The sequence below is a fragment of the Chiloscyllium punctatum genome, chromosome 44, assembly GCF_047496795.1.
Source record: "Chiloscyllium punctatum isolate Juve2018m chromosome 44, sChiPun1.3, whole genome shotgun sequence".
Classification (NCBI taxonomy): Eukaryota; Metazoa; Chordata; class Chondrichthyes; order Orectolobiformes; family Hemiscylliidae; genus Chiloscyllium; species Chiloscyllium punctatum.
In genome coordinates this window covers 59,238,031-59,265,554 of record NC_092782.1, presented here as the reverse complement: position 1 = coordinate 59,265,554, position 27,524 = coordinate 59,238,031, and the positions used below count along the sequence as shown (strand labels likewise).

Below are 27,524 nucleotides of genomic sequence, written 5' to 3'. Positions count from 1 at the left end.
GAGGCTACCATTTATGATGAGAAGAATTGAACATAAAAGTAATGATGTTATGCTTCAGATGTACAGGGCATTGATGGGACCACATTTCAAATGCTGTGTGTAGCTTTGGTCTCCCCTAACTTGACGACACGTGACAATAAATCTAATTCTAATTCTAGGGAAGACTGTAAATGGATTGGAGTTGGTTCAGAGAAGGTTTACAGGATTGATATCTGGAATAAGGGGGTTATTTTATGAGGATAGGTTGAACAGACTGGGCTGGTTTCCATTGGAGTTGAGAAGAGTGAAGGCTGACTTTATTGAAATGTCTAAGATCCTGAACAGTCTTGACAAAGCAGATATAGAAAGGATGGCTCCTCATATTTGTGAGTCCAGAACTAAGGGACACTAGTTTAAAATTAGGCCTGTTTTAAATCCAGCCTGTTAGCACTAAATATACTTTCAGAACTGGGAATCTGCCATCCTTACCTGGTCTGGCCCTTATGAGATTCCAGACCTACAGCATTATGTGGTTGACCCTTAACTTGCTGGGGAGGTGATGGCTTAAGGGTATTATCACGGGCCTGTTAATCTGGGAACTCAGATGTTGTTCTTGGGACCTGGGTTCAAACCCTGCCATGTTAGGTGGTGGAATTTGAATTCAATTTTTAAAAATAAAATGGAATAAAATCTGGAATCAATGATGACCATTGCCAAATGTTGGTGAAAGGCCCATCTGATTCACTAATGTCCTTTAGGGAGGGAAGCTGCTATCCTTATCTGGTCTGGACTACCTGTGTTTCCAGACCCACAGCAACGTGGTTGACTCTTAATTGCCCTCTGGACAATTAGGGATGGGCAGTAAACGCTGGGCCTAGCCAGTGATAACCTCATCCCAAGAATGAATGAAACAAACTGCCATCTGACCAGTTAGGGATGGGCGACAAAAGCTGGTCTAGACACCCACAAACATATTTTTAAAAAGTGCTCAAGGTATGTTATTTTGCAGATTTGTTTTGTTTACGTTGCTTTATTTCTGCAGCGTGCGTGGTAGGTTGTTTACTGAAGCTGTGGGAACTATTAATAGTTGTTTTGATAATTCTGTGTCATCCTTGTTTCTGTTATTGATTGTTTTTAACATGTGGTTGATAATTGCAAAGTGTTGCCGAGTCTGAATAAAACTAAACAAACTCTAATTAAGTGTCTTGTCCAGTTTGTCCTTTCAGGGAGGAACAGAATTGTTTAAGAAAGGAATAAGAGGCAGATCAGGTAAAACAAGATCTGTCCATTGAATGGCAATGGGCAGAGGTTACTGGAATCTGTCACCAGAGATCCATTCAGGGAGCTTTCAGTGGGTCAGATGTCCAGGTTAAATCTCTTGGGATGTAGGTTCAAATCCTACCATGGAATTTAACTCTAATTAATAAATCTGGAATTGAAAACTACTCTGAAATACAACCATATGTTATCAGTTCACTAATGTGCACCAGGGAGGAAATTTGCCCTCCTTTCCTGTACCTGACTCCGACCCTACCGCAATGTGGTTGACTCTTAACCATCTAGCCAGTCACTCAAGAGCATTCTGGGATGGATGACAAATGCTTACTTTGCTTTTTTTTAAATTCCCTCATGGAATACAGATGTTGCTGCCAGCATTTATTGCCTGTCCCCAGTTGCCCTTGAGAAGGAGTTGGTGACCTACTGCAGTCTGTGACACCTAACTCCCATCAAGAGACGGAGGGGTATTTTTAAAAAGTCCTTAAATTTGAGGGTCAGGGGAGTGGGGGTGGGGTGTGGGGGTGGAGAGGGAATCACAAGTAAAGAGTTTGGCCTGGTTGCCAACACTTTCCCTCCTCTGGTCACTTTTCTGTGGCGAACTGTCAGCACATCATGTTTGTAAGTCCCGTTAAGGCATGTTGGGAGACAAGTAGCATTTTTCTGAAGCGGTTTAATGACCAAAGTCCACAACCATTCATCATCTGACAAGCCCTTCATCCCTGGGTTATTCTTGTAAATCTCCTCCGGACTCCCACCAAGGCCAGCACATCCTTCCGTGGATATGGGACCCAAAACTGCTCACAATATTCCAAATTCAATCTGACCAGAAGCTTATAGAACGTCAGTAGTACATCTCTGTTCTTGTATTCTAGCTCTCTTGAAATGAATGCTAACATTGTATTTGCTTTCCTAACTGCCAACTGATCCCTTTGTGCTTCAGATGTCTGAAGCCTTTCCCCATTTTGAAAATATTCTACCCCTGTATTCTTCCTATCAAAATGCATAACCTCGCATTTTCCCACATTGTATTCCATCTGCCATTCTTTGTCCCCCCTCCTAGCCAGTCCAAATGCTTCTGCAGCCTCCCTGCTTCCACAACATTAATGCTCCTGTACCAACCTTTATGCCATCTGCAAATTTAGCAACAATGCCCACAGTACCTTTGTCCAGATCGTTAATATACAACATGAATAGTTGTGAGCCTAACGTTGACCCCTGCGGAACTCCACTGGTCACCAACTGTCATCTTGAAAAAGACCCCTTTATCTCCACTCTCTCTGGTTTCCACCAGTCAGCCAATCGTCTATCCGTGCCAGTACCTTTGACCTAACACCACGGGCTCTTGACTTATTTAGCAGCCTTCTATATAGTACCTTGTCAAAGGCCTTCTGGAAATCTGAAAAGATCACATTTACTGGCTGTTCTTTGTATAAGTTGCTTGTTACCTCCATACAGAATTCTAACAGATTAGTTAGGCATGACCTCCCCTCACTAGTCCTCACTGACCAGTCCTCACTATCTCTCCCTCTTGACAAAGCTGTACTGACCCTACCTTATTTTACCATGCATTTCCAAGTACTCTGCAATCTCATCATTAATAACGAATTCTAAAATCTTACCAAAGACCGAGCTCAGGCTAACCCCTATAGTTTCCTGTCTTCTTCCTCCCTCGCTTCTTAAACTGAGGTGTTGCATTAGCCATTTTCCAGTCATTTAGGGCCCTCTCTGACTACAGTGATTCCTGAAAGAACACCACCTGTACCTCTACAATCTCCTCAGCTATCTCCTTCAAAACCCTGGGGTGTAGTCCATCTGGTCCAGGTGATTTATCCACCTTCAGACCCTTCAGTTTCCCCAGCACCTTCTCTTTTCTGATGACCTCTGCCCCCTGACTCTCTCGAAGTTCTGGTATGCTGCTGGTGTCTTCCACCACCATTTCTTTGTTCTCCTTTACTATTTCTCCAGCCTTATTTTCCAATGGTCCAATGTCCACTCTTGCCTCTCTCTTACCTTATAGTCATCTGAAAAAAAAACTTTCCAATCTTCTTCTTTTATATTAGTAGCTAACTTACTTACATATTTCATCTTCTCTCCCCTTATTGCTGTTTTAGTTATCTCTGCTGGATTTTGAAGGTTTCCAACTAATCTTCAGTACACTGTGTGCTTTTTCTTTTGTTCTTATGCTTTCCATGGCTTCCCTTGTTAGCCATGATTGCCTTATCCTCCTCTTAATATGTTTCTTCTTCCTTGGGATGAATTTCTGCGAATTACCTCCCTAATGACCCCAGGGACTCCTGTCATTGGTGCACTGTCTTCTCTGCTAGGCTCCCCTTCCAATCAGCTTTTGCCACTCCTCCCTCATGTCTTTGTAGTTACCTTTACTCAATTGTAATACCGTGACATGTGATTACAGCTTCTTCCTCTCAAACTGCAGGATGAATTCTATCATATTACGGTCATTGTCCTCTAGGGGTTCCTTCACCTTAAGCTCTTTGATCAAGTCTGTCTCGATACAGATCACCAAATCCAGAAATGCCCGTTCCTAGTGGGCTCTATCATAAGCTGCTCCAAATAACTGGAATGATACAGGTTAAGGGAGAGTTGCATTGAGAGGATTGGTCTTACGAACCTGACTTGTGCTCCCCTGTGTTTAAAAGTTTGTGAGATGATATGCTTGAATTTTCTGAAATAATTAAAGTGGGTGCTGAAAGGGTGTTTCCCCTTGTGGCAGAGACTGTCACTAGGAACATGGTTTTAAAACAAGATGAGATTTAAGGAGAATTTTTGTTTTCCCTGAGGATTGCATGACTGTAGAACTCACTTCCTCAGAGAGCAGTGGAAATGGGGATCATTTGAGTGTTTTTAAAGTGGAAGCAGATAGATTCTTGACCAATAAGAGAGTCAAAGGGTATCAGGGAAGGCAGGAAAGTGGAGTTTAGGCCACAGTTGGATCAGCTATGGTCTTAATGAATGGCAGCGTTGATTTGAGTGACCTATCCTGCTCCACACTGGTAAGTTATGGGACTGATAGTCGACACAGCGCAGAAGCTCAGCAATAAATTTGGGACACTTAAGAGAGTATTCTTTTTTTCACAAGTATTCTTCTTCGCACAATGGTTGAGGTTAAATCAGTTGAAATATGTAAGACTAATGATAGGCAATGATACCAAGATGTATGGAGCAAAGGGTGGTTAGCACTGTTCCCTCATAGCATCAGGGTCCCAGGTTTGGTTCCAGCCTCGGGCGACTGTCTGTGTGGAGTTGGCACATTCTCCCCGTGTCTGTGTGGGTTTCCTCCCACAGTCCAAAGATGTGCAGGTCAGGTGAATTGGCCATGCTAAATTGCCCATTGTGCTAGTTGCGTTAGTCAGGGGGAAATGGGTCTGGGTGGGTTACTCTTCGGAGGGTTGGTGTGGACTGGTTGGGTCGAAGGGCCTGTTTCCACACTGTAGGGAATCGAATCTAAAAAAGGAGGTTCAGGTAGAATCAGTCAGAATTCAGTTAAAAGACAGAATGGTTCGAAGGGTCTGAACAGCCTCCTGCTGTTACTGTATTATTCCATGTAAAGACAATTGTTTAAATGATGCCTGATGTGGGTGATGCTCAGTTGTTCTACCTCTGTGACCCTCAGCAACAACATTGATTTCTTGTGTGTGCAGTGACTGTGCAACTATGTGATATCTGCAACTAAAAATTAATACTAATTAGGACAATGAAATATAACTCTAATGTGCTTTCATGCTTGCCATTCAGAAAAGCACTGCCATGCTACAGAAGTAACGCTTTCATATTCTGCCAGAGAATTGGAGCAGCAAATTCCTCTCTCTGGTTTAGAACCCTTAGGGAATAAAACAGCATCTATTTTCCCTGATATTTGGTGCAAAGATGGTTACGACAAATAACCAGGAAATGTTTCGGGTATAGTTTGATCCTGCTGATCTAAGAAAGCTGCCCACAGTGATCCAGTTGACCTCTTTGCTGTGGATATCCCCTTTTCAGACATATGTTAAAAATCTGTTGACCCGTCATGGGGATCTCCTGGCATGTAGCAGCAGTGATGCCAGCAAGCAGATAAGGAGCCAATCGTGTTTAACTATTCCCCGCACTCCGATTTTCAAGTAGCAAAACTAGAGATTAGATCAAGGTGGAAACTAAAATAAAAGGTTGAAGAACTCGTTTGAAAAACAATTATGTTTCTAACAAAGTAGTGGGTTATTTTGATGAAAATAAAATCAAGGATGCTGGAAATCGGAATCGAGCACCGTGAATGCTGGAGAAACTCAGAAGGTCTGGCAGGATCAATAGAGAGAAATTGAGTTAACATTTCGAGTCTCTTCTTTAGAACTAGGTGGCACAGTGGCTCCGCGGTTAGCATTGCTGCTTCACAGTGCTAGGGACCTGGGTTTCCCCGATTTGGGGAACTGTGGGTGCAGAGTTTGCACGTTCTCACCATGTCTGCGTGGGTTTCCTCCCATAGTTCGAAGATGTGCACTTTGGGGGAATGGTCATGGTCAATGTGTCCAGTGTGACCATCCTGCCCCTTTAGTAAGGTTATTCTGTCCTTTTTCAAGAAGGGATTGTAAAGGAAGAGGTGCCGAAATGTCTCGGAAAGAGCTTACTTTACACAATGGAAGGGGGGTGGCCAGTTCTCCCAGTTCAGGCTTTTTCTAGTTTGATTTATTTTTTTTTAGCAGACTTGCACAAAACTACAGCTACAGTGAAAAGAGGTTCCATGCCTCTCTCTGAAATCTCTCCTCCCTGTAAGAACCTGTGTTTAAATTTACCTTTTACCAAGGGGTGTGTTTATGAGATGCTGCAGGGGTTGGAACAACTCCTTCTTTAGGTTGCGATAGAGTTGGTTGGCTTATCAAATAAGCTAAGTTATTCTAAATTCTGTTTTCTTTTGTGTTTCATCCATAGTGATTTTAAAAATCCTGTTTTGTTTAAAGCCGAGTGGTTTGACCAGCTGCATCACTGCTGAAATATCCACTTCACATCTGCCTTTAAAATAAGAAAAAAGTTAGGGTCTGGTCTACCTTATTAAAACATTTTGAGGGGGTCTGGCCTGGTCCATAACACCACGGAAGTGCAGGGTAGATGGATTAGCCATGGGAAATGCAGGGTTACAAGGATAAGATGGTGGGATGGGTCTGGATGGGATAATCTTTGGAGCGTTGGTGTGGACTTGATGGTTAATGGCCTGCTTCCACACTGTAGGGCTTCTATGAACTGGGAACAGTGGATTAAGAAAGATAGAACATAGAACAAAGAACAGTACAGACCCTTTGGCCCTCGATGTTGTACCAGCCTTTTATCCAACTCTAAGATCAGACTAACCTACATTACCTTCATTGTACTATCTTCCATGTGCCTATCCAACAGTTGCTTAAACACCCTTTATTTTATCATTACAGAGAAATCTGACATTTCTGCAGCTGTGAAATTAACCTTAATTTCAAGTGAATTATTTCAACTCCACCTGAAGCATGTATAAATTGCTGGCAAGGGGTTAAAGAAATCTGATTGTTTAATAATGTGAGTGCCCCTTGTATCATTCAATAAATTGATTTAGTCCCATCCCTACAACCAGTGTTTTTGAAGATATCACTGAAGAAGTGAAATGCAATAACAGGGAAACAACACCAACAGTTGGTCTATTCAACTTTCTTTTGTGTTAAGTGTTAGCACAGATAAGGGCTCTTACAGTTTAGTCCTAGGGATACATATACTTATCACGTTGAGAGATTTGTGATGATAAGTGCTATCTGCCTCTATACACTGGAGATCTTCACTGAGACTGGAAATGCCTACCCCAGGCTGAATTTAGGAGAGACAATTTCAGCATTTGGAGAAACAGGTTGCAGTGAGTAAAGTGTGGAATTTTCAAACCAGAAACATGGCAATTTATTTTCTTACAAATGCCATAGCAAGTGGGCTGATTCTTCACCCAACTTGGTAAAAATATATTCAGCAGACACAAAAACAGAAATAGATAAAATCAAGGACTGCAGATGCTGGAAACCAGAGTCTAAATTAGAATGGTGCTGGAAAAGCACAGCAGGTCAGGCAGCATCCGAGGAGCAGGAAGATCAACGTTTCGGGCAAAAGCCCTTCATCAGGAATAGAGGCTGGGTGCCTGCATAATGGAGAGATAAATGAGAGGAGGGTGGGGGCGGGGGTTGGGAGAAGGTAATATAGAGTACAATGGGTGAATGGGGGTGGGGATGGGGGTGATAGGTCAGGGAGGAGGGTGCAGTGGATAGGTGGGAGGGAAGATTGGCAGGTAGGACAAGTCATGAGGGCGGTGCTGAGCTGGAAGGTTAGAGCTGGGGTGAAGTGGGGGAAGGGGAAACGAGGAAACTGGTGAAATCCACATTGATGCCCTGGGGTTGAAGTGTTCCGAGGCGGAAGATGAGACGTTTTTCCTCCAGGCGTCTGGTGGTAAGGGAGCAGCCGTGGAGGAGGCCCAGGACCTGTATGCCCTCGGCAGAATGGGAGGGGGAGTTGAAATGTTGGGCCATGGGGCGGTGTGGTTGATTGGTGCGGGTGTCCCGGAGATGTTCCCTAAAGCGCTCTGCTAGGAGGCACCCAGTCTCCCCAATGTAGAGGAGACCGCATCGGGAGCAACAGATACAGTAAATGACATTGGTGGATGTGCAGGTAAAACTTTGGATGTGGAAGGCTCCTTTGGGGCCTTGGATGGAGGTGAGGGAGGAGGTGTGGGCGCACGTTTTGCAATTCCTGTGGTGGCAGGGGAGGGTGCCAGGAAGGGAGGCTGGGTTGTTGGGGGGGGCGTGGACCTAACCAGGTAGTCATGGAGGGAATGCTTTTTGCGGAAAGTGGAAATGGGTGGGGAGGGAAATATATCCCTGGTGGTGGGGTCCGTTTGGAGGTGGTGGAAAAACAGAAAATGCTGGAAAACCTCAGCAGGTCTATCAGCATCTATGGAGAGAAATCAGAGTTCACATTTCAGTTCAAATGACCTTGCCTCAGAAGGTTACCTCTGATTTCTCTCCACAGATGCTGCCAGACCTGCTGAGCTTTTCCAGCAATTTCTGTTCTTGTTTCTGATATACAGTTTCTGCAGTTCTTTCCGTTTTTATTTATATGCAGTGGACACATTATTAGTAAGAAATTTCTATGCAACCAGGTTTGGAGTGCAAGTTAGGGTTATAAGCAAGAAATTGGATGCATCTATTTAGGAAGCAGAATTGAAAATGCTCTGGAATTATCCATAGTTTTAAAAGGCTTCCTGTTCTCCTTAGTAACCAATCAGAACAAGGAATTAAATAAATCAATTTTATTTCTGTTATTTCTTGTTTTGCCAAAGAAGGTGTCAGTAGAATTTGTCTTTGAATTTGTAACCTGGAATTCACAAAGGTGACAGCAAAGGTAGAAGTCACATCGTAAACGCAAAGTGGTGCCACTGAATCGCATGGTATTCCTTTGTCAAAGAGTGCCCTGGTATTGGTTTTATAAGCCTAAGTGTATATAGTGGTGCTAATGAAACCCAGATGATTACTCTATGATACATTTCAGTGCTGAATCAATGCTGCCTTTCAGACAATTCTGAACGTGCACACAGGCATGTAGACATCCAGACACACGCTCAGATTGTTTCTCTGGGAGAATCAGGAAATTAGCTGCTGACTTTACAATTATGAAAACAGGTTATGTTGTCTTGTGAGCAGCATCTGATGATCAAACAAAAGATTGAAGAGTTTTTGGTGCTAGGTACCTAGAGCAGTAAAATAGTGTTCATGCGGTCATACTATATCAATTCCAATGATATTAGGCTCCCTACACTGGTGCATGACCACATGCAGCTGACTTGAATCATAGAGTCAGAGGTTACATGACACCAGATTATAGTCCAATGGGTTTATTTGAAATCACAAGCTTTCGGAGCACTGCTCCTTCATGAGGTTCATCTGTTGGATTATAACCTGGTATCATGTGACTTCTGAATTTGTCCACCCCCGTCCAACACTGGCACGTCCACATCATTGAATTATAGAATCATATAGTACAGAAGATGTTCTTTGGCCCATTGAGTCTGTACTGCCAAAGCTACACTTGTCACACTTTCCCACACTAGGCCCATAGCCTTGAATGTTATAACATTTTAAGTCCACAGTGTGGTGTTGGAAAAGCACAGCAGGTCAGGCAGTATCAGAGGAGCAGGAGAATCGACATTTCGGGTAAAAGCTGTATGATATTTCAAGTGCTCTTTTTGAAGGTTCTGAGGTTACCTGCCTCCCAGGCAGCACATTCCAGAAACCCACCACCCACTGAGTGAAAACTTGGACCCAAGGGTCTGTTTCCATGCTGCACATCTCCATGACTCTAAGGTGCCCATGCCGTCCAGATATCCCAACCCAATCTAGTCCCACTTGCCAGCACCCGGCCCATATCCCTCCAAACCCTTCCTATTCATATACCCAACTAGATGCCTTTCAAATGTTGTAATTTTACCAGCCTTCACCACTTCCTCTGGCAGCTCATTCCATACGCGTACCACCCTCTGCGTGAAAACGTTTCCCCTTAGGTCTCTTTTATACCTTTCTTCTCTCACCCTAAACCTATGCCCTCTAGTTCTGGAGCACCCCCACCTCCCCCAGGGAAAAGACCATGTCTATTTACCATATCCATGTCCCTCATGATTTTATAAACCTCTACAAGGTCACCCCTCAGCCTCCAACACTCCAAGGAAAACAGCCCCAGCCTGTTCAGCCTCTCCCTGTAGCTCAAATCCTCCAACCCTGGCAACATCCTTCTAAACATTTTCTGAACCCTTTCAAGTTTCACAACTAACTTCCGATAGGAAGGAGACCAGAATTGCACACAATATTTCAAAAGTGGCCTAACCAATGTCATGTACACCCATAGCTTGACCTGCCAACACCTGTACTCAATACTTTGACCAATAAAGGAAAGCGTACCAAACGCCTTCTTCACTATCCTATCTACCTGTGACTCTACTTTCAAAGAGCTATGAATCTGCACTCCAAGGTCTCTCTGTTCAGCAACACTCCCTCGGACCTTACCATTCAGTGTACCTTTCCTCGAATCCCCTTTTATTTTGTTGATCCTTTTACCAAGGGGAACAGCTGCTTTCTATCCACCCTGTCCACACCCCTCATTATCTTAGACACTCCCATCAGGTTCGCCCCTCAATCGTTTCTGCTCTGAAGAAAACTACCTTAGCTTATTCAGCCCCTCTTCAACATTGAACTGCTCCATCCCAGGCAACCTCCTCTGCACCCTCTCCAGTGCAATCACATACTTTTTACTTTTATGTACCACTGCTGCCGTTTGCCAAGTAGATAAAAAGAGCAGAGAATGCTGAGGGGAGATTTAATTGAGGTGTTCAAAATTTTAATGCGTTTTGACCTGCTGGAGGGTAGGTAACCAGAGGTCACCACTATAAGATAACTGACGATGGCCCTGGGTGGGAGGGAGCTGACTGGAAACAAATATTGTGGAAAACTCCCCTGAATACACTGTAAGAACTTTTGCCCATCTCCTATCCCTTCTACATTCAAGTAATTAACGTTCCACTTTTTAATTATTCTGTATTTCTTGCATGCCGCTGCAATTTGTTTCTCCAATTCTTCCCTACCACGCGATGGCTGACAGAATGCAACCAGCTGAGTAACATTACCACCATGGGTTTCCCCCGGGCGCTCCGGTTTCGTCCCACAGTCCAAACATGTGCAGCTGAGGTGAATTGGCCATGCTAAGTTGCCCATAGTGTTCAGGTGCATTAGTCAGGGGTAAACATGGAGTAATAGGGTAGGGGAATGAGTCTGAGTGCGTTACTCTTTGGAAGGTCGGTGTGGACTTGTTGGGCCAAATGGCCTGTTTCTGCACTGTAGGGATTCTATGATTCTTCTGCACTATCTCTCCATGCGTTCATCAGTTCTATCCAATTTGATGAAAGCTTCAAAATTCTTTAGTGTTCCTACCCAACCTCTGGATTTAAATAATTAATTTAATGCTGATTGTAATTGTATGATAGGTTATCAAATTGTGTTTCGTGCTAATTAATTAATCTTATTTTACTTTCAGCTTGTTTATTTCATTATATCAGCTGTTCACCTGTATACTCATCCCAAAGATGTCTTTATTCCTCATGTTGAGATTGGTCTCATAGTTCAATCACATACATTTAACCTGTCCATTTTGCCTCTACATTTAACCTAAATGGATTACACTTAAGAAACTTAACACCATTCAGGACAAAACAGCCCACTTGATTGGCACCACATCCACAAACATCCACTCCCTCCACCACCGACGCTCAGTAGCAATAATATGTACTATCTACAAGGTGCACTGCAGAATTCACAAAGGCTCCTTAGACAGAATCTTCCAAGTCCACAACCACTTCCATCTAAAAGACAACGGGCAGCAGGTGCATGGGGACACCATTACCTGCAAGTACCCCTCCAAGTCACTCACCATCCCTGACTTGGAAACATGTCACCATTCCTTCTGTCGCTGGGTCAAATCCTGGAATTCCCTCCCTTAGGGCATTGTGGGTCAACCCACAGCACATAGACTGCCGCGGTTCAAGAAGACAGCTCACCCCACCTTCTCAAAGGACACTCAGTGATCAGTAATAAATACTGGCCCAGCCAACCAAACCCATGTGCCATAATACTCACCGTAAAAACCTCTAGTCTTGCTACTCCTTTTGTTCATCCGATCGGGATATGGATGTCACTGGCTGGGCCAGCATTTAATGTCCATCATTGGAGAAAATTACCGCAGATGCTGATATCTGAATTGAGAACAACAAATGCTGGAGATCACAACGGGCCAGGCAGCATCTGTGGAGAGATCGCGAGCTAACGTTTCAAGTCTAGATAAGTCTTCATCAGAGCTGATCTGCCTTCTTCAACTGCTGCAGTCTACAAGCTGAGGTCTGATGAAGAGTCATCTGGACTTGAAATGTCAGCTTGCTGTCTCTTCACGGATGCTGCCCAACCCACTGTGATCGCCAGCATTTGTTGTTTTCATTTAATGCCCATCTCGGGGTACCTTACGGAAGTGATGGATGGTGAGCTGCCTTCTCCAATCATTGCCGTCCATTCATTGTAGGTAGACTAAGCAATATCATTGAGGAGGGAATTCCTGGATTATAACCCATCAACACTGAAGGAATGGCGAAGTTCCTTCCTCGGGTCGCAATGGTCTGGGATGGGAGTGGGGGCTTGAAGGGGGTCAGAGGATGGGATCACTAGACTTTGACTTCAGTTCACTCACGGCAAACCTCCTGATGTTAGTAATGTTTGTGTTTGACTTGTAGATTAGATAAGATTATCATGAGGGCTCATTCTAATACAAAAGCACTGTTTCTTCTTAAACCCAATGAATAAAAAGACTTGCTAATTCTAATTGCATTTGAAATAGGACAGTGATATTGCTGTTTTTGTTTTGATGTTGTGGCCAGAGGATGATCTCAGGGGGGTTGATGACAGGAGTTTGTGTGTGTGTGTGTGAGATTCTGTGATTACCTTTACAGAGGGAGGTAGTGAACCACCCGCAGCCCCTACACTGCAGCTCTTGCGGACTCAGTGCACTGAGATAATGCTGGCTCCTCTCTGCAGAGTTTCCCCAGCACTGTGTGTTTCTGACAAAAGGAGTTCATACGCGAGGGGGAAATGTTAACTAACTCTGTGTCTCCCTGCACAGCTGCTGTCAGACCTGCTGAGTTTCTCTAGCGTTCTCTGAGGTTGTTTCAGATTTGCACCGTTGTGCCTTTATGATTACAACCAGGAGGGGGACAGACTAATCAATTGACCCTTCTGTGGCAGCATCCATTAATAAGATAAAAGAGTGCAGAGATTGAATACACCCCACAATAAAGGCAGATGCCACTTGCACACGTATTCACTAAGTCAGGAAGACTGGTTGGGAGCACTTTTTAAACGGTTAGAGCTAACAGGCTGAGAAATTGCACGGACATCGAAGTATTTAGGAGACACCCTCATAAATGCTTACTGTGTACCTTTGTTAAGAACAAGACAGATACGTTTCCATTCTAATTTTTGGATGTATAGTGTCCACACACAGGCACCGTTTGGTTCAGTTTTAAAGGAATAAAACTCCTTCAGCAATAAAGTAACACCAGGATAGATGTTTAGATAAAACACCTGGACCTGGAATAAACACAATGAGGGAGAGTTGTGGACCACAACGGATATTTTTTTTTAATACTGCAGTTCCCTCGGACTGGAAATACTGACGGAGGTGCTAATGTGCCGGCTGAGTCACCGAGTGAAGAGAGGGAGGAGAGAGCAGGGGCTTTGTGTCATACTCAGTACGTGAGGAACGTGCCTAGGGATCCCCCCATCCCTCATTTGGAATCTAGTCCAGAGTTTTTTAAAAAAAATCTCCCTTAGAATAGTCTAGACGATTGAATTACTAACCCATTGCTTGGCACAAAGAAATATCTTAGTTTAGACACAAAATACAAAGAAAGTGTGCATTATGAAAATCTCTGGATTTAAAAAATTGGTAGATTACATCTTTGAAGCGCATGATAAATACATTTGCTGCAGAAAAATGTAATTTATTTTATATTTGGAAATATTAGAAAAAGGAATTAAAATTAGTCGGTGTTAATACGAGTTAATAAAGTAATTCTTTATAGTTGTGTTGAACTGGTTTACTTTTATCAAGTTACAATGTTTGGGGGAATTTCATAAAAGCAGACTTTAATCCCATTGTTTGCTGTGCGAGTGGACAATGAGAACAAAGAAAACGATCTGAAAGAATTCTTATTCACTAGCATCCTCGAAATTTAAGGTCATTCGGAACAAAAGGCGAAAAATTACCTCCGCACCAACACAAGACATCTTTATTATCATTCTATAAACTTGTCGTTTTTCAGTATCGATTAAAGTGAAGCAATGTCATGGAATTAGATGGAACAACTGTGGAACTAATGCAGGTTTGCAAAAAAGTTTCTGTTTTCTTCTAGGGACTTTGTAATTGAATTGTTTCATTTAGAACATATATCAGAAAATGCTTCCATATTTTGTCTCTGGGTGTATTTTCTGGGCATGTTACTTTTTCATATGGGTATACATTCCTTTGAGTATGTTATTGTTCCTCAATGTATATTTTTGCCAAAGTATATATTTTTTTCCTTCAGGAATATTCCTCTTCCCTCTGAGTGTATATATAATGTACAATGTTTTGACTTTCTTTCTTTTCTTGATATGTTCCATTTCTTGTGAGTTCCCTCCTTCCTATTTCCTTACGAATATTTTCTCCTCTGGGTATACCCCTGGATCTACATTATATATATTATCTATACATACGTCTTCTGGATATATTCTTTCTCAGCTGGACGTACAATTTTTGAGTATACATTTTCTCCTGGATATATGTTCTGTTTTCCTGTGAACATATTCCTTTTTGAAAATCTGAATATATACTTTTTTTCTCTGGGTATGTCATTTTCTGAGTATATTTCTTTATTCCTCTGACTATACATTTTTCTAAGTATTGTTTTCCAGGGTATATTCCCCTTTTTCCTGCAGTATGTTCCAGTTTATTCCCTTCTGGGTATATTCCCTTCTTATTCTGGCCATTAGTGAACACTTGTCTGAGAATACATCCCTTTAGCGCTGTTAACATTTCGACCTATTTTGGAATCTGCCTCTTCGAGGGGGGGACATTATCCTAAAGGAAAGGGGCGGTGTCCCCCACGCCCTCGCTGATTGGCGTTGCTCGGAGGCAAAGGGCCAATAGGCACCTGGGGTGGGCGGGGCCACGTGCGGGTAATTTGCATGCCTTCCTGCTATTGGCTGGGGTGTGTGGATGACGTGTGAGGGAGCCGGTGATTGGGTTAAAAGAGCCGGCCGGCGCTGAGTCACTCTCACGAGGTGCAGCTCCAGCCTCAGCTACTGCGGCATTGCGGAGTAAACGGGAGCCGGCCCGGTACAGCCTAACCCGGGACAGCAAAGCCCAGCCCAGCCCAGCCCGGTCTTGGAGCACTGCACCCCTGACAATCAGCGTTACCATCCCCATCCAGCCTTCTCCACCTTCCCCTCTCCCAACACCTTCTTGTAACAAACCCTGGTTTCCCCCCTCTCTCCATCCTTGGCCAGCAGCAGCAGCACAATGCCCAGGGAGTTAACGCGGAACCCGATGCAAAAAATCTGGATCCCTTACAAGGATGAGCGGCCGGCGTTACTGTCCCGACGTGAGTGTGTGTGTGAAAACAGGGGAGGGGGTGTCTGGGTATTACCCTGGGTGGTGGGGGATGCTCTCTCTCTCTCTCTCTGTTTCAGTCTGTCTCTGTTTCTCTGTCTGTGTCTCTGTCAGGTTTCTCCGGGCAGGAGGTATCCCCGGTCATGGGGACCAGTGGACCAGACCCGTCTGTCTGTGAGCCAGTGCCCTGCGTGTGTCTGTGCCGCTACCCCGGGGCTCTCTAAGCCAGTGTCCTACCTGTCAGGGAAAGGCAGTAGTTTTTTGTTGTACAGTCAGCTTTTTCCCGCTCCTTTTTTCATTTAATTTTCTTTTTAATGGAGATCAAACATTGAGTTCCTCTCCGGCTTCAGCAGCCGATTCACTCCAGACGTTATTTTTTTTGGCAAATGTTTTAAAAAGCTCTTTTGAGCTGCACACGTGACTGCGTTATGGGGACCGCAGAGCTGCTGGGTTATTTAAGGATACGGCGATTCCCGTGCTGTGAGGAGCTAGGTACTGTGTACTCCCAACACCCTGCTCTCTGTTTGTAACAACATCCCGGCTCAGCCTTTCTCCGTGCCCTGTTAACTTGGCTCTGCACTTACTGACACCGTTCAGTCAGGGTTTGATGGATCAATTATGGTCACCAGTACACAAACCTCCAGTCAAACCCGTCCCTTGAACAGAAATTGCTGGAGAAACTCGGCCAACACATGTGGAGGGAAACAGGCAATGTTTCAAGTCCAGTGACTCTTCATCAGTCGCTTTCTTCCCACAGATGCAGTCGGACCTGCTGAGTTTCTCCAGCAATTTCTGCCTTTTCTTCCTTGTTCCAAACCTTCAGTATCTTTGCTTTAATCTTTTGGTACGCTGGTACACGTGGATAAACGGCGTGTGTATAAAATGTTATAATAATTTAACGTGCGCTTGTATAATGTTTTGGCCGAAATTAGGATTCTAATTTCTCTTGACAATGAGCTAGATGTCTGTTCGTGGGGGAGTTGTTGAAATATTCCAAATGAATTTTTAGGTGCGGAGACACTTTTGTAGTTTTTAGATGATTTGAGACTTTGAGTCATCGAGATGTTCAGCACAGAATCGCACCCTTCGGTCCAACTCGTCCTATGCCAACCAGATAATTTTTGAAAATGAAGTTTTACTTTTGTATGAAGTTGTAGGTTGGTGTGTTCCTGGGCCGTGCGATTTCTTCCGGAGTGACATTTAGATCGTTTTTCAGAAATTCCCGACAGTCGCTGGAACTTTCAGTTTTAGCGTAACCGGCTCGGAGCTGAACTTGTGCCTGTGTGTGTGTGTGCGCCTCTCATAGTGGAATCATTCCATCACTCTGTCTGCTTGCTTCCCCACGCTGCAGTTTGCCGGCTCCCATTCAGAGGCTTTTCTGAAAGGAAGCAGTTTAAAATCCCAGCTGGACTTTAGATGGGCCAGCGACAGTTTCTTTGCTTCAACATGAGATTCCACCCCTTGTGTATGAGAATTTGCTCCAGCAACTCCATAAATATAATATGGACTGCGGTGGACAAAGACTATAACCTGGTGTTTGTGATTTTTAAACTAACAGGTTTATTTGGAGGCACTAGCTTTCGGAGTGCTGTTCCTTCATCGGGTACCTGACAGAGGAGCAGCAGTCTGAAAGCTAGTGATTCCAAACAATCCTGTTGGACTATAACCTGGTCTAATTAAATATAGAGTCCCTACAGTATGGAAACAAGCCTTTCGGCCTAACAAGTTCACAACAACCCTCCAAAGAGTAACCCACCCTGTCCCTTATATTCAACCACTGAGTAATGCACCCAACCTACACATCCCTGAACACTCTGGGCAATTTAGCATGGCCAATTCACCCAACCTGCACATCTTAGGTCTGTGGGGGGGAAACCAGAGCACTCAGAGGAAACCCACACAGACAGTCACCCTGAAAGTGGAATTGAACCCAGGTCTCTGGTGCAGTGAGACAGCGGTGCTAACCACTGGCTGATCAAATAATTCCCCCCTTCAGCTGTCTTATCTACATAACCTTTTGGTTCCCCAATCTACCTCTGTCTTGGATCCACAATGACCTAGCTTTGGCAGCCCTCTATGATAATGAATTTCACAGATTCGCCATCTTCTGAGAGAAGAAGTTCCTCCAACTGTCTGGGCTTTAGGAGAATGAGGTGACCGTGTTGAAAAGTCTGAGATTCGTAGGAGAGTTGACAAGGATAGATGGGGGGGAAAAGTGTTTTCCCCTCAAGAGTCTAGAAACAGGGTATAATCTCGAAAAATAAAGGCTCACACAGATGAGGAATTTCTTGAGAATGATGAATCTGTAGAATTGTTTACCTCCAGGGCTGTTGAGGCTGGGTCCTGAGTACAGTATATTCAAGGTTATGGTAAACAGATTGTTAATCAGTAAAGAAATTGAGAATTACGGGGAAATGGCAGCAAAGTGGAGTTGAGGATTGATCTGGTTAAGGTTACAAATTCACTTGCCATTCCAAGAGTACCCACCTCCTGAAGTGAAGGATCTGAAATACTGTATTTTCAAAGGGGCAACTTCCTCCTTATGGCTTTCAAAGCTGATTGCTGAACTAACTTATCTGGTTAACAAAATATTTGCTTTTGCATAGGTGCTCCTCTGACAGTGGTAACAGATTTTACTCCAACTATTTATCCAATGGCCTGTTTGAGGTTTTACTGCAGAATTTGCCTGTGGTCAGTTTAAATGAACTTTTCACAAATTCAAATGACTCTGCTTTGGATTGAAAGAGTGGCTGTTGTTGTGGCAACACAGGACCTCAGCTGATGCTGCTGCCTCTGCTACTGAATAAATGGATTCATTCAGCTCTCCTTCTCCCTGGTTGAATGCAGCTTGGAAAAAGGTTTCCTAGAGAGAGAGAGAGAGAGGCCTGCATTTATATAGTGCCTTTTGCAACCTCTGGACCCACCCAGGATTATTCAATCAAAAGTATGAATGGCAACTTTTATAGTTTGAAATACAAATCCGATCTGCTTTCTTTGACCATTCTATGAATTATTTAGCAATCTAAAGCTGCCCAGTCAGTTAGAGGCTGCTACGGTAATGTGGATTTGTGAGCAAGATATTTTCATGTATATACACCCAATATATCTTCGACAGATCTTGGTATTTGCAGGTAACATCAGGGCTTTATTCAGTTATACAGTCATAGAGATGTACAGCATGGAAAACAGACCCTTCGGTCCAACTTGTCCATACCGATCAGATATCCCAACCCAATCCAGTCCCACCTGCCAGCACCCGACCCATATCCCACCAAACCCTTCCTATTTATATACCCATCCAAATACCTCTGAAATGTTGCAATTGTGCCAGCCTCCACCACTTCCTCTGGCAGCTCATTCCATACACGTACCACCCTCTGCATGAAAATGTTGCCCCTTAGGTCTCTTTTATATCTTTCCCCTCTCACTCAAAACCTATGCCCTCTAGTTCTGGACTCCCTGACCCCAGAGAAAAGGCTTTGTCTATTTACCCTATCCATGCCCCTCATAATTTTGTAAACCTCTATAAGGTCACCCCTCAGCCTCCGATGCTCCAGGGAAAACTGGTAGGCCAGATCAAGTGAGGTTGGCAGATTTTCTTCCCTGAAGGACATTAGTGAATCAGATGGATTTTCCAACAATCAGCAATGGTTTCATGGTCTTTGGTAGATTCCTAACTTCAGACCTTTAAAATTGTTTTCAAATTCCATAATCTGCTATGGTGGGATTTGAGCCAGAGTCCACAGAACATTAGCTGACTCTCTGAAATAATAGGAGAAGTGAGGACTGCAGATGCTGAAGAAGGGCTTATGCCCGCAACGTCAATTCTCCTGCTCTTCTGATGCTGCCTGGCCTGCTGTGTTTTTCCAGCACCACATTTTTCATTTCTGGAATAATAGGCTACTGATTAATAATCCCCTCCACCCTAGGTCTTCAGTCTTGGAAGTAATCCTATGCCTCAGTAATTGGCACACTATTGAAGTATGCAGTTGCACCGGTCATTTGTGAGCGAGCTTTCTAAACAGTTTGCAGACTTCTAAGGCCTCTATTATGGTTTAAATGGAAATGGATCTCTTTGTTGAGGGATGGGGTATGTAATGTTCCAGGTCCATTTGTCATCCTTGTCCTTCTGTTCTTGGCTTGCCTCAACCTTTACTCCAAGCACCGTGTCATTGTGTAGAGCTGCAGTGACTTTCCACTTAAACTAATGCTTGAGGTGTGTTGATAGTGTCAACAATTTTTGTTGACACGACAGTGTCTGAAGTATATTTGTGATTAATTGCCATTGTCTTACATTTTTAATTCCTAAGCCTGCAGATCTGGGAATTTCAAACTCTCACTCTAAGGTAATTAGTATTCAGTGAATACATAGTGGTGTTAGAGACTCCAGGGTTGTTGCTTAATGATGTACTCCCATTTTTTTTTAATGGTGTTCTTGAGGGATCCTGTCACTGTTTTCAGTATTACCACTAGAAGTAACATATTGGTAATCTTGTTCTGTATTTGTGTGTATTGAAATATCGATTTGCTCACCCACACCAAAGTCTGACCCATGCTGTTGAGGTGTAACTTGTACACACTGAGCTCCATCTCAACCCCTGATCTGACCAGTCGTGTAGTCTACCTTTGCAGAACACTGGTGGTGGGAAGGGCTTGTGTCAAATGCCTTTAGGTCAGACAGGAAATCAAAAAAAGTTCCAGGGCATTGGAGAGTTATCCTCCAACACCCCAGTTTCCTTCTTGTACATAGTGAGCTATTGTCCGGAAGTTGTCAATCTCCTAGTAGACTGCCTGTAGCGAAGCTTCACTCTTTGCACTTGCTGACAATTTAATACATAGATTCACAATGAGGTGCTGACCAGTGATAGTTACCCTTCGGTTTTGCTCTTGGGATGCTGCCACTTAGATACCAATTGGTTTTTTTTTGTTATATTGCTGGTGTCTGAATGGGAGGCTCAACCTGTTTCTTGTACTCAATCCAAATGATTAAAAATAAGCCAGGAGTTCCCAACTTTATTGTTTGGGATGACTTTTTGATTCTGAGATCGCCACCTTTTTTTTTTTCGATGGCCTTCAGAAGAGGATTGGATAAATATTTGGAAGTAGGGAAGAGTGCAGGAAAATGGAGGAAGTGGTTTGGAGTGATATGGGCCAAGTGCAGGCAGGTGGGACTAGCTTATTTTGGCAACATTGGTGTGGACTGGTTGGACTGAAGGGTCTGTTTCCATGCTTCATGACTGAGTGGGTGTTAATTGGTGATGGTCGGGTCATTGAATATTTTTAAGGCAGAAATAGATCATTTTATGAATGAAGGAGACTGAGGGTTTGCAGACGAAATTGGAATTGAGGCAGTGATTTGATCAACCAGGATCTTTATTCAATAGTGTGGCAAAGGGACTGAAGGGCTTTCTCCTGTACCTAAATTCCTAATTTTTGTCTGTGAGCAAGGGGACTGAACACTGCATTTATAAACATTTCTGGATAGTACCAGCTGTTCAGTCTGAATGTTTTGGGGTTTTCGAAATGGCAAATAGTTCTTTTGAGGTGGCTTTAAATCTTGACATGTACTGTGCATTGTGTTGAGTTTCTTTTCAGATCTGAAGTTTTTTGTTCTAGATTCTGTAAGTCAGTAATCAGATTGATTGATTGTTTTTTTTTAAGGATGTAAACATGAAGTCACCAAAGTACAGCTATTCAGTTCTCTGGGGCTGTCAGTCAGGAGAGATGACTGCTGATGGTTTAACCTGAGGCACAGGGTGAGGTCAAGAAGGTGCAGGCCTTCATGGTAACTGTTCAAAGTTTGTGAGAAGATTTGTAGCTCGGGTACTCGTTGTTGTGGTTCTGTTCGCCTAGCTGGGAATTTGTGTTGCAAATGTTTCGTCCCCTGTCTAGGTGACATCCTCAGTGCTTGGGAGCCTCCTGTGAAGCGCTTCTGTGCTGTTTCTTGTTAGCACAGAAGCGCTTCACAGGAGGCTCCCAAGCACTGAGGATGTCACCTAGACAGGGGACGAAACGTTTGCAACACAAATTCCCAGCTCGGCGAACAGAACCACAACAACTTCATGGTAACCTTCATGGAATGTGGGGATTGAACTGCACAATTGGCGTCACTCTGCATCACAAACCGAACGTCTTAAGGAGACAATATAACAAGAATGGCGTGCCAATTGTAAGGCTCAAGCAAGATGTATGGACTTGAGTTCAAGCTTGTGCTAACTGACACATTGGAGACGAATATACTTAACATCTCAATCTTCTGGGTCACAAAACATTCAACCAGAACTACCTTTCCTATTTCTGTGGCTCAGAGTTGTGATAACACACCATTTTCACTTGCCAGCTTGACCTTTTTCGGGTCTAGCCCCAGCACTTGTGTTGATACCATTACTTGTAACTGAATTGGATCAATATCAGAAAGTGACCTAGTGAATTGAGCCTGATGCCATTTTGGCTTTAAAGGGGGAGAAAGTGCTACTTACTCCAGTGTAATTTCAAAGTCCTGGTGTTCAAAGTCCTAGAGGCATGGCACTCATCCACAGATTCAATCAATAAGCACATTGACCTGGACCCTATATACCGACCCCTGCAGCGGACAGCTGGAACTGACAACCGGAAGCGGCAGAGACAAACCACTAAATGCCGGAGGAAAGATCACAGAAGCGCTTCACAGGAGGCTCCCAAGCACCGAGGATGTCACCTAGACAGGGGACGAAACGTCTGCAACACAAATTCCCAGCTCCGCGAAAAGAACCACAACGAGCACCCAAGCTACAAATTTTTGCACAAACCTGGTGTTTTTAGTTTGTTATTATGTTGTCAAGCTAGTTTTCCTTAATTCTAATAGCATTCCCAATGAGGATTTGCTGAGTTTTTCCCTTGGTACAGTATATCTCTTTTATTCTGGGGAAATTTAGTCCATTGACATTTTCAATATTGAAAGGCCTCCCACCAGTGTTTTACTACTAAATTTTATATATCACTTCAGGTTATTGATATCTGGGAGAGTTAGTTACATGTCTCTGCTGAAAGCAGAGCCTTGCTAGGGACGGTAATTCATAATTGTCTTGTTCAGGCTCCCATCTTTTGGGGCTTGTTTGAAGTGCAAAGGGTGTATGAATAGATAAGGAATTAGACTATTTTGTGTCTGTGTTAATTGCCTTCTCAAGGTAAACTCATGCACATGCTGCAGGTAATTCTCTCAGATATAATTTCCTGTTGCCCTAGACTCAAGGGCATGTTCATGTGTTTGATTAATCCTTTTAAATCCACAGTAGTGTGATTGCACCCTGTGTATTACAGTATAATTTATTAGCTGTTTGATTGATCTTGTCTTGTCTTTGAGGATTATTGCTAAGTGTTTCTTTGTAGTTTGAGTGAGCAATCCTCAAATTTTTGTCTCCTATCACTAGTAAGTTGATTTTGTCTCTTTTGAGAGGAAAGTGTGCATCATGTATTCAGCAGAAATAGTGGAGCCAATCTGTGTAGCTTTTCTGGTTGGAGATGCTGTTATTGTGGTGTTTTCTGTATGTTTTATGCAAATCTATTCCATGCAGGATTATTGATTGATTTTTTTTTTTAGGGAATGCACACTTTTATTTACTGATTTTAAAATGCTTGTCTTTCCTTGAACAGTCCTGGAATTTCTCAAGCTCTTGAGTATTTTAGTGACGTTTTACAAAAACGGAGACACTGAGGATCAAAGACGTAACCTCTCTTGACATGTGACATGATCATTTAAAGTTAACTTTTAGTTCACTGAATATTTTTGGGCATGTATTAAATTGTCCACTGCCTTAATTAAAGGAAGTTGCTTATTTGATCTTCACTCCTCGATTTAGCCAATCCCTTTTTGTGTGGGAAATCAATATATTATATCCTTTTGTAAGATGTACATTTTGACTTAATCCCAGAACTGTTGGTCAGTACTGATTGGCTTGATTCACAGACCTTCTAGACTCCAGCTTCCTCCCACCGTCCAAAGATGTGCAGGTTAGGGTGGATTGGCAGTGTAAAATTGCCCTGAGTGTCCAGGGATGTGCAAGCTGGGTGGGTTAGCCAGTGGAAATAAAGGGTAACAAGGATAGAGTAGGGGTTGGGATGTTCTTCAGAGGGTTGGTGTAGACTCGATGGGCCACACCCCCTGCTTCTACACTGTATTGATTCTATGATATCTAGACTTGCACACAACTATTTTGAAAGTTGATTGGTGGTCAGCACTCTTATTACAGGTTATCAGCCGGCTGCCTGTGTTTTTTTGATACATAAACCTATCTGTACAGATGGTACCCAATTGAGGGAGGATCGTGGTTTTCATTTGTGCCTCGTTAGCTGATGTTGCTGAGATGAAACAGCAGAGAATGTCGAGGTACCTTATAGTTCCTTTTTTTTTAAACAACAAAATTTGAGTTGATGGATGAATAACTTTGGCTGAAATACTAGGGAGTTCATTTTCCCTTCTGACCTGTCGCTCCCTAAGGCGTCTGTCACCAGCTGTTTTGTAGCTCATTGCTAACATGATACAGAGAGATTCTGTCTGCTGCTTATACAGAAATATTTAAAGGTGTGTTGGCGAAAAATACATGACTCCAGTCCGTGGTGGGGAAAGGGATTGTCACTCCCTGTGCTTTACATTTGCTTTTTCATCTACATTCCTAATGTATGTGTCTTTTTCTTTTTCTCTCTCGAATAGCATCTGTCCCCCACCTGACCAATTCCCCTACTGTGATTGTGATGGTGGGATTACCAGCTCGAGGGAAGACCTATATTGCTAAGAAACTGACTCGCTACCTCAATTGGATTGGAGCCCCAACTAAAGGCAAGTATGCCAACACAGAAGTGCTGTTGAAATAAGGGTGTTGTTTAAAGGTTCAATTACATAATTGAGTTGGTGCATGCAAGGGAGTAATGATATTAATTTTAGATTCTTGTTAGTGAGTGGTCACGTGTTGCAAGAAATTACTGGGTTTTAAAAAGATCAACCACGAGCAGGCTATGGAAATATCATGGAAGATTTGTTGTGAGCTCAGCCTATGTGCCTCCTATTAAATTGAAAATGTGAAGGCAGTGAATAGTTGAGGAAATGTTTTGTTAAATAAATGCCTTATTCAGAAGTTGTAACTACCTCCTGGTATGTTGTGGTTATTGGAAGGAAGAAAAGTTTGGCTAATAAAGATGTTTTTTTTACATTTTGAAACCCAATTCCTCACTTGCACCTTCTGCTAAATTCAGACTTTCTATTCCTAATTAAACAGTGAAATAATACAGAGATTGTTCCTTTAGAGATTTTAAAGTGGGATGCAGTTAGGATCATTGTTGGGCAGAAGGAGTCCATTCTGTCCATTTACTGTCTGCCCAATTTTTTAAAATTGGGCACGATCCACATTGAGAGATTTTAAACTCCCTGGAGAAGTTTGGTCTTGCAGTATAACAGCTGAAGTCCACCTCGTGAAGTGTACCTCAGCTGCGTGAACCTGAAAGATGATGGCAAACACTTGTTGACCATGGTAATAGCAAGGAGATGAGAATAAAATACAATGAGAGGAGAAAGCAATTGTGAACTCTTCCAACTTTTTCAGCTGGGCCAGACTAATAATCCCCTGTCACTACTTTACACAGTCTTTAATGTTGGAGAATACCGTCGAGAGGCTGTAAAATGGTACCGTTCTTATGACTTCTTCCGGCATGACAATGAAGATGCAATGAAGATTAGAAAGTGAGTGGATTGATGTATACCTTTAAATGCATAACCTGCGATATGAGTGTGTAATAGCATTTCTTTAGTACTGTTCTGATTTGTCTCACTGTAATGGATCAGAGAAGGTCTACGCTTTCTTTGCACACCAGTTGGTTTTAATGTTGGAAAGCTGTGGAAAAATAGAGGGCTACTCCCAATAATTGTCTGCTCAAGGAATACATTTTTGGCTGGATTCACACCACCAAGGAATTAACTATGGGCACCATATGGTCGTTTTTTGTTTGGGGTGGGAAATGCAGGGGGGAGTGGAGTTGGTAGGTTCAAAAAGAAACTTCCTCACTAAGAGTTAAAACAATATGGTCACAATTGATTCTGGGTAATGAAGGACTAGGGAGAAGAGAATTGAAGCTGTAATCATACAGTAGATGGCAAAGACAAAATCCAAGCCTGAGAAAAGCAGATGGATGAGCAAGACTGATAGGTTGAGTGCTAGGCCTTTTCTCATTGGAACGGCGAAGGATGAGGGTGACTTGATAGAGGTTTATAGGATCAGGGGAATAGACAGAGTAGACAGTCAGAGACTTTTTCCCCGGGTACAACAGAGTGTTACAAGGGGACATAAATTTCAGGTGAAGGGTGGAAGGTATCGGGGGGGGGGGGGGAGGAGGGGAGGATGTCAGGGGGAGGTTCTTTACCCAGAGTGTGGTGGGGGCATGGAATGCGCTGCCTGTGGGAGTGGCAGAGTCAGAATCATTGACCTTTTAAGCGGCAAATGGATAGGTGCTTAAGCTAGGACAAATGTTCGGCACAACATCGTGGGCCTGTTCTGTGCTGTATTGTTCTATGTTCTATGTTGATGTGGAAGCATATTGTAGACTTGGCTAGCTGTCCATGTGAATTTTTTCGTTTTGAAATGTGGACTTTGCCATAGTGAATCCATTGATTAAAATACTTATTAATTATTTGCGTTGTTCATGCAGTTTAACTTTCTGCCCACAATGGAGAGGGATATGGGGCATAGTCTGAGAATTGGGGCAAGATGTAATGTCAGGTAGTATCTCCACACACATGCTGGTAGATGTTTGGACCCCTTTCCACAATGCTGGGACAGTTTTTTAAAATTTAAATGAGAGATAAATATGTATTTGCTCAACGATTTTTAAAGGATCCAGGCTAAAGGCAAGCATATGGAGTTAGGCTTCACATCAGCCATGATGTATTTGAACAGCACAGCAGACTCCTGGGGCTGAATGGCCTACTCTATACCGATTTGTGTTTTCATTGCCCACAACTGCCCTTATTCCAAAGGTCAATCAATTTTAAAAATAATCATTTTGTGTAACTTTGTAGTTGCAATGGTGTATTAAGCCCTGTGGATATTTTGAAAGCACTTTCTATATTTTCTAGTTTAACAATACTCTGATTTATGGAAAATATTTTGTACCAATATATTCCATTAACATTCCAAACCAAGATGTTGCACTGTGAGCAGTACTAGATGGGAAGGAAATATTGAAGAGTGCTTAGAACAATTTAATTTATTGGAGCTCCTAGTGTAACAAATTCAAGGCTATTTTAACTGTCATTGTCTGGACTTCAATGCAATGATGAATTCATTTCGGTTTTTCTGCTAATCCTCTCTACCTGATTGTTTCCTTTCTTCCTGTCTCCAGGCAGTGTGCCTTAGCGGCCTTGAGAGATGCAAAATCCTACCTTACTGAGGATGGTGGTCAGATTGCAGTAAGTACCTTCCCCATGACTGTCAGACTCAGCAACATACTTTTTATAGTGGCATAATCTCTGCCAAGGTTTCCCACAGACCCGAGGGAGCTGTTTCCCATTACTGGACTTGGTTTTTCAGTCCGTATCTGGGTCACAGAGTTTGGATTTTCTTTTAAAAACAGTGCTTGACTTCATGACCCAGTGAAGAATAGCAATGCTAGAGCCATGCAGTTATTTTCCTCCTCTGTTCTTCTTGAACAAAGTGCCTAGTGATGGTTTAAAATTGAAAGAGTTGGGCATTCCTTGGGCTCCGAGCATAACCATTACTTTGAGTCATGTAGCAGTTAACATTACCTTGACAGAACAACATTTTAGTCCATGTGTTGTACAACTTGTAGTTCTTAGATACAAAATATTGAATCATGAAACTGTTTAAAATGAAATCTCATACTCATGCTAAGTTTTCTGGTATACTGTGTACTAATCATTGAAACTGAAATAGAATAGACATTTCTAAACACCATTTATGGTGAAAGCATTTGTCTTCCATTTGCAGTTGTTAATTGAGAATGCTGTTGCTTTGAGCAAATACTTGAGCATAATGTAAGTTGTTGACCCTTGT

General features: G+C 42.9%; 1 protein-coding gene across 7 annotated transcripts in view; it reads left to right on the top strand.

The window, feature by feature from the left end:
* Nucleotides 1-27,524, top strand: part of pfkfb3 (6-phosphofructo-2-kinase/fructose-2,6-biphosphatase 3) — a 111,599-nt gene that overhangs the window by 62,358 nt on the left and 21,717 nt on the right. For 5 of the 7 annotated variants that reach the window (XM_072563016.1, XM_072563013.1, XM_072563011.1 and 2 more), the window contains exons 1-4: nt 15,161-15,478; nt 24,176-24,301; nt 25,102-25,198; nt 26,854-26,920. In XM_072563016.1, the coding sequence (XP_072419117.1) occupies nt 15,397-15,478; nt 24,176-24,301; nt 25,102-25,198; nt 26,854-26,920 (372 nt within the window). In that variant the 5' untranslated portion in view covers nt 15,161-15,396. Of the gene's footprint in view, nt 1-15,160; nt 15,479-19,796; nt 19,833-24,175; nt 24,302-25,101; nt 25,199-26,853; nt 26,921-27,524 lie in introns of those variants that run through there. The other 2 variants (XM_072563015.1, XM_072563017.1) reach the window with 2 other exon arrangements.